The 7,671-nt window shown below is 39.5% G+C and overlaps 1 protein-coding gene across 2 annotated transcripts; it reads right to left on the bottom strand.

Moving 5' to 3' along the window:
- Positions 1–241: 241 nt before the first annotated feature.
- LOC121996716 (phytosulfokine receptor 1-like) lies at positions 242–4,243 on the bottom strand. 2 transcript variants are annotated; one of them, XM_042550783.1, is made up of 2 exons: positions 3,911–4,243; positions 242–3,757 (listed from the first exon to the last, which is right to left on the bottom strand). In XM_042550783.1, exons 1-2 carry the CDS (start codon positions 3,911–3,913, stop codon positions 596–598), a joined length of 3,165 nt encoding a protein of 1,054 aa, XP_042406717.1. In that variant the 5' UTR covers positions 3,914–4,243; the 3' UTR covers positions 242–595. The 2 variants fall into 2 exon arrangements, with proteins under 2 accessions (XP_042406717.1, XP_042406718.1); XM_042550784.1 differs by having other exon boundaries at positions 242–3,834; positions 3,911–4,242.
- Between the last annotated feature and the right edge of the window lie 3,428 nt (positions 4,244–7,671).

The following is a 7,671-nucleotide window of genomic DNA, read 5'->3' as shown; positions in this document are numbered from 1 at the left end:
TTTCGAGATCAGGAATTTTCACAATAAAAAAGTTTGAGAAATGGATCGTAGCCAATAATAATATTCTATGTTTTTTGATTTGATAGAATCTCCCCATGTTGAACAAATTATTTATGTTTAGATGCATGTTCTGATCGAATTGATTCTCTTTATTTTTGCATGCATCAAATTAAGAGCGTCTACAATTATGATCATGGAAGCTAAAAACAATCAAATGAAGTAAACTTAATGAGCAAGAAAATTCTAGTGAACCTTTGAAGTATTATGTAAACACTTCTTGAAGCAAAAACATTTGCAAATATGTTACTACCACTCCTCTAAGATCATAAGTAACTAATCAATTCCTTTCTTGTAGTAATTTGAGGTTTGGTTTGGCTAATCTACATTTACCGCACAAAATTCTGTATTTGTATCATGCCCTCACTTAGAATCACGACACTGTAAAACTCAGTTATGTACAATTCATCATTGTGAGCAGGAAATCACTCAAAGTTCTTAGAATCCAGATGACACAGATTCATATTTCTTAACCCATTCCTGATCACAAAGAGGTGATAAAATAAAAAAGAAAAAAAAAATCTTATTTTCTGAGTTGCTAATCTGTGCCAATGCTGTCGATCCATGTCACTAGCTGCTTTGACAGTGGCCTCATCTTCGGCGAATCACTCAGGCAGACACAAGCAATCTCAAGAATCTTCATCAGTTGGTAGAAGAGCAACTTATCATAAATCCGAGGATCGAACACCTCCACTTCTCTCTTTTCCTTCTTCATCTGAAGCACCCACGATATCAGCTCCCTCCCCCCTTTCGGTTTGCACATATTGATCGGTCGTTTACCGGTTAGTAGCTCCAGAAGCACCACACCAAAGCTGTACACATCACCCTTGAAAGTAGCAACTGAGGACTGACCATACTCTGGAGGAATGTAGCCTAATGTGCCAACCAAGTCTGTGGTGACATGAGTGTCGGAGGGAAATATCAGCCTCGCAAGGCCGAAGTCGGCCAGATGAGCCTCAAAGTTCTCATCGAGCAGGATGTTGCTGGACTTGATGTCGCGGTGCAAGATGTGTGGGTCACAGAATTGGTGCAAGTAGGCCAGTCCCCTCGCTGCACCTTGTGCAATTTGAAGCCTTTTGTGCCAATCTAGTAGTGTGCCACCATCAGGTTTTTCATGAAGCCAGTAGTCCAAGCTTCCATTTTGCATGTAAGAATAGATTAGGAGTCTGTCACTGCCAATCTTGCAGTATCCTTGAAGAAGAACAAGGTTTCGATGTTGAGCTCGTGAAAGTGTTTCAATCTCAGCCTGAAATTCCCTCTCCATTTGGAAGTAGTCACCCGAAAGGCGCTTAACAGCTACCTTTCTCTCATCCGGCAGGATTGCTTTGTAAACAAGACCAAATCCTCCACAGCCAATGATGTTGGACTGATCAAAATGATTAGTGGATTTCAAGATGTCACCAATGCTCAACTCACTGCTATTGTTCATGTTGTGAAACAGAAGCACCAGTCTGGATTCGGCTCCCTCCAAGTCCTCGTTCAAATTCGCATCATCTGCCGCCTTTAAGCCATCATCCTGTCGACTGCAATGGTTCCTCGACACAAGAAAGTAAACGAAAGCAAGAAGAGTAGATGTTGCAACTCCAATTCCGAAGGCTAGCCCTATGATCACACCTTTGCTTCTCCTCCTTTGTTCAGTCTGCCCCTCATGCTGTTCAGAATCACATAGTTTCAAGTGAAAGCCACAAAGACCCGGATTCCCCTCAAAATCCAAAGTTGAGAAAGTCGAAAACTGGCCTCCTACAGGGATTGGACCCGACAAGTCATTGTAAGCAACGCTGAAACTTGATAGAAAGTTGAGCTTGATCAGTGAGGAAGGAATGCTTCCACTGAGATAGTTGTGAGACAAAACCAAAGACTCCAAACTAGACATGCCTGATAACTCATCTGGGATGTTCCCTGACAACCTGTTTTGCTTCAGATCAAGCACAAGAAGCCTCTTGAGGTTCCCAAAATTTGGTGAAATCGGTCCAACAAGCATGTTTTGGCACAGAATTAGGGATGGTGGGAAGCTACTGACTTGATTATACTGCAGTCCCTTGCCACTAATGTTCTTCTTCACAAAGAAAGGGAAGTCCTCATCTGGGGGTCCAAACCGCGAGCTATTACCGGATATCAAGCTCTTCATCTCTGTCAAACTGATTGGAATTTCTCCACTCAGCGAGTTATTCGATAAATCCACATAGAAGAGGTGATCAAGACCACCTATCCATGAAGGTATGCTCCCTTCCAAATGATTCCATGACAAGTCAAGAACATTTAACTCTCTCAAATTGGACAACCAAGTTGGAATGGATCCCAGAAGGCCACAGTTTGCAATAGCCAGAAGTTGTAACTTCCTGAATCCTTGAATCCCATTGATCGGAATCCTCTCACTGCCATGGAAGTTCCTTGTGAGTACCAAACCAGTAAGGCTGTGGACTTCCTTCAGAATCAGCAATGCAGAAGATATGTTAGTTAAACTGTTATTGGAAAGTGAGAGATAGGACAGTGAGCTAAAGTTCCTGAAACTGCTCGGGACTTCACCAGTTAGGTTGTTTCTGCCTAGGTTCAAGGTTCTCAACTCTACACACTGAGAAAGATTGTGAGGAATGGTGCCAGTGAAGAAGTTAGACCCGAGGTTAAGTGAGCTAAGCTGATTCATTGCCATGCAATTGAGAGTGATCTCGCCGGTGAGAAAATTGTTCTTCAAGTTGAGCAAAGCGAGTGGTGATAAGTTGGACAAAGAATAAGGCAAACTGCCACTGAAATTATTGGACTGAAGAGACAAATACTTGAGCTTTGATAATCTAATGAACACGTTGGGAATCTTGCCAGATAAAGAATTAAAGGAAAGGTCCAAGAGCTCAAGGTTGGACAGGTTACCTAAGCTTGTGCTAAGCAAACCATGGAGCAAATTCTCCTGCAAATGCAGCCTCCTCAAAGATGACAACTTGAACAAATCATCTGGCAAAGTCCCGAACATTCCATTCGCATCCATGGAGAGCTCTTCGAGGAAAGCACAGTTGCCAAATCCCACAGGGAATTCGCCGGATAATGAGTTTGCCGAGAAACGGAGGACTCGAATTCGGGCCGAAGAGTTGCAAATTTCAGTGTCCATACCACCATCTAACTCATTGAAGCTGATGTCAAGAACCAGCAACCTTGTAGACCGATAGAAAATTGGGTGTTTGCCGCTGAAAGCATTGTATGAGACATTGAAGACTTCGATCGAGGGAAGGAATGAATCTGGAGGAATAGGCCCCGATAGCTTGTTCATGCTGAGATCTAGGTGCTTCAGTCTGGTGAGATTGAAGAGTCCAGATGGAACAGTGCCTTGAAGAGAGTTGAGGGAAAGGTTGAGGCTTGAGAGATGATCCAAATCTGCCAAGGAATCAGACAAGAAGCCTTTCAAGCTCCTATTTTGGAGATCCAAACCAACCACTCTTGCTCCGAGTACTCCAGAATTTTCACAAGAAACACCTTCCCATCTGCAGCAATTGGAATCCGATGCATTGAAGCTCCAACCTGGAATCCCAGAATCCAGGCCTCTGAACAAGCTTTCCAGGGCAACTAAATCTGCAGGGTCGCAGCTCTGGGAATTGCCGAGCGAAGCATCGGAGAAGAAGAAGAGCACCAAGGACCAAAACTTGAGTCTTTGATTCAACACATACACGAATTTGTTCCCCTTCTTCATAACCGCAGAGCAAGATTGGAGTCGCTGCAAGTGGTAAAGGTGGTTCTTTTATGGTAGCTCGAAACTTTGCCAAAAGAAATCTTTTGGGATTCCCAAGAATTCTTCCATACAAGCAACAATGCTTTAGAACTTCAAAAGAAGAACCATACAAAAAATCAAGAGATTTCCTCTGCTTACCATGAGATTTGATGCTTAGATTGGTAAAGGCGGCAGCTTTCCGCGATGCAAGCAATGCTTAGACTTCCGTTAGCTTCTGCGACAAGTTTCATCGCCAAGATCACGCTTCAACCCCTAATCGGGGAAGAACTGGGCAGGGAGAAAGAGTTAGAGAGAGAGAGAGGTTGGCTTGGTTTTGACTCCACTTTATTGCAGAAACTTTTGTCGCTCCTTATCTCTTATTCGTATTAAATTTAATTTGATCCTTGGACTTCTCCTTGAAGATATATTTGATCTTATCGCTAAATTAATCGAAGTGGAGCGGAGGCAGAAGGCGGCGTGGGTTTGGCAGGAGGGAGAGGAGGAGACAGTGGCGGCCCGGCTGGCGCGACGGCGACTGGCGCTGGTTGGGATACAAAGTCAACGGTCAAAGCCTTTAATTGCAACTCTGTGCGACCGATTTGGACTCTTCCGGCCCGACCGCACAGTACGCACTGTGTAGATTCGCTTTTTTATTATGCGCCCTCTCTTTCCAAATAATTGCATCAACTTTCTTTTTTTCTTTTTAATATAAATACAAATATATAAACATGTATTTTGTGTGAGTCAACACCAAGAATGTGTCTAAGTAGTCCTATTCTTGAATATAATTTCATTGCAATATAATTTTATTGTTGCAATATAATTATAAATATTCATACTAGGCATTTCTTACCATATTTGAACCACGGGTAATGAACTAATGATAGATAACGTATCATGATCCATTTGTACTTCTCAAATTTACTTGATGGTCGATTTTTGGAGTGAGTTGTTCACCTCCAAGACTAGTTAGATAGAAAGCTCAATATATCTGGATAACTAAAAAATAATAATTATATTGTTTACTTTTGGATTTAAGAATTATAGGATAAAATAATCTAAGGAATGAGAAATTAAAATAATTGCATCAACTTTCTTTTTTCATTTTAATATAAATACAAATATATAAACATGTATTTTGTGTGAGTCGACACCAACAATGTGTCTAAGTAGCCATATTCTTGATCATAATTTCAGTGCAATATAATTTTATTGTTGCAATATAATTATAAATCTTCATACTAGGCATTTCTTATCGAATTTGAACTAATAGTGGCAAAAAAAACGAATACGTTCGCCCCTAGCGCCTCCGCCAACCCATCCCAAGACCAACACGGAGGAGATAAATCACCATCAACTACTAACCTTTAGAATAATGAACTAATAATAGATGTCATATCATGATCCGTTTGTGCTTCTTAAATTTACCTGATGGTAGATCTATGGAGCAAGTCATTCACCTTCAAGACTAGTTAGATAGAAAGCTCATATACCTAGATAACCAAAAATAATAATTATATTGTTTACTCTTGGATTTAAGAATTATAGGATAAAATAATCTAAGGAATGAGAAATTAAAATAAACATATTTGATAAGAAATTTAGTAAAACCATGTCGTCCAAATAATTGAACTCTTTTTAAAAGCATAATTAAAGTGTTAAAGTTCTTTAAGTTGACTTATTATGCTCGATTTGATTGAATTCTCTGGTGATGTTTTTGTTTCTATTCATATAGTGATGTTGGTTTATTTGGATTTGTGCATAGGTCTCAATGATTTGCCTTGGTAGGGTTTCATTGGTTGACTTATGAACCCTTTGTTTAGCTTAAAAAAACAATGAAAAGTTGATTTAATACTAGGAGGTTAAATTTCATGCCAGGACTATCTGTGTTCCAAATTTACCTTATAGTCGGTTTGTCGGGTCATACCAGGTCGTCTACTTCTAGAATTAGTTGGACTCGAAGCCTAGATACTTGAATTACAATAATAGGAGGTTAAATTTCACATTTCTTTAAAACAGAAGAGAAGCTTTTACACAAAACCTTAGAGAAGAATACAAATAATCAGTCGTTCAATGTTATCTGTGAAATCAAACTCTGCTCCTACCACTAGCAATTAAAGTAGTCTAATTTATCAGTGATGCCCATGCAATGTGTGGTGGACTGATTCAGACTGCCGAAAGTTGCAATCTCCGGTCTCCACCACCATTAAATGATCTGAAAGATGTCATTAACAAAACTATTTTGCTCCAAACAAAAGATCAGTGGAATTGGATGAGTGTGAGTTAGTGGAGAGGTCGGAGTGCTTCACATGAAAATAAGAGTGTTCTGAAAGGCTTATCAGAAACGCTTCAGCTTATCCCTGTGCTGTTAATGGTAATTGTTCTGCTTTTTGTTTGAGTGGAAAATGTCACGTCAGACATTGCTTAGAGTGGATATCTGCATTTTATTTTATTTTTCTTAAAAGTAATGGCATTGTTTGGTTGTGTTGGTAGGCAAACGTTGAAAGGAGAAATGACTGCCTTTGGCTAATGGTAATGACCAATGGATGGGTGTGTGCATGCAGCAGGATTGGCAGTGTGTGCATGTCTGCCATTTAAGTAGCTCAATCAAGGTGCTGAGTCATGGTTCCATATTGGAATCAGACCTGATGAGAAATAATTAAATCGCACCTTACTTTGATGTAACTTAAAGCATGCAGAATTCTTAACAGGAACTACTTGTTTGTGCTGACATTTCAGCTTCATAGTTCTTCAGTATCGTTTCATGATCTTCATTCATATCAGAAGCATTTATCGATCCATGGCACAAAATAAGATGGCAAACAAGCAACACAAGGGAAAATGAGCCTAGTAAGATAAAATCACACAACCTATTTCCCTGCATAAAACATGAATGAACATTTTACCTATTTTTGCAGACAAGTAGTAGATTGGAGACTCAAAACACAGCCTTGCTTTGTCACTCGTACTAGATCATTTTGCGCAGATGTAGAATCTTTGCAGGCAAGTATGTTTTCCTTTTCCTGCATAAAATGTAGAGTGCTTTCAATGTACCAATTATTAGTCATCCGAACATAAAATTGATGTTCAGGATATCCATCAGGAACTGGAATGGCTTGGCTTTGTCGATGATAATATATTGCAGGAGTGAAATATGCAAGAATCCAAGTTCTCATGGTAGACCTGAAAATAATAGGGAAACTTTTATTTTCTGTCACGAGATTGAAGGATATTTGGTACGCTAAAGACTGAATTTTAATAAAAAGGTATAGTAACTAGAGCAGAGATGAATATTTAGTTTCTTGAATAATAGGGAAGCACTTCCCAAATACTAAAGAATTTTATGAAGAAAAATCTCTTTTTCAAGTCCCCTGGTCTCCTATAGTATCTGCCATCTCCCCAAAGCATCTACCGGGCTTCATAATGCTCCACTATACAAAATCACTCAGTAAAAAAAATCCTAAAGACTCTAAAATTTGATTAATTTGACACTTTGGTCATAGTTAAAGCTACAGGCCCAATATTTATACAAACCCGATATGTTGTTTCTATTATCTCATCTGATAAGCTCGTGAGAGGCCAAGACTTCACGGTAGACAATGCCCTTGTAATGAGATCTGCATATGACAGGTACGAAAGTGACCTACAGTTCATGGAATACTTTCATACTTTCAAGCCAAAGTAACAGATTGCAATATTTTAATGACTGTAAATGTTCACAATGTTGATTGCTACTCGGAAAGCCTAGAGGTTCCACTGTACAAAAATTTTGTACAAAGGTCTGAACCTTTTCCTAACTACCATGTGTTCTTTTAAATTAAATTTTGGATCGCCTGCGGAACTTAACACGTTTGATCCAAAACTTAATCTATTTGTTCTTTTAGATTTTGACTTGGATCTCCTGCGGAACTTAACACGTT

This window comes from Zingiber officinale, chromosome 6A (genome assembly GCF_018446385.1).
Source record: "Zingiber officinale cultivar Zhangliang chromosome 6A, Zo_v1.1, whole genome shotgun sequence".
NCBI lineage: Eukaryota > Viridiplantae > Streptophyta > Magnoliopsida > Zingiberales > Zingiberaceae > Zingiber > Zingiber officinale.
Note: the sequence above shows the minus strand (reverse complement) of the source record. Positions and strands in the feature narration are given on the sequence as shown.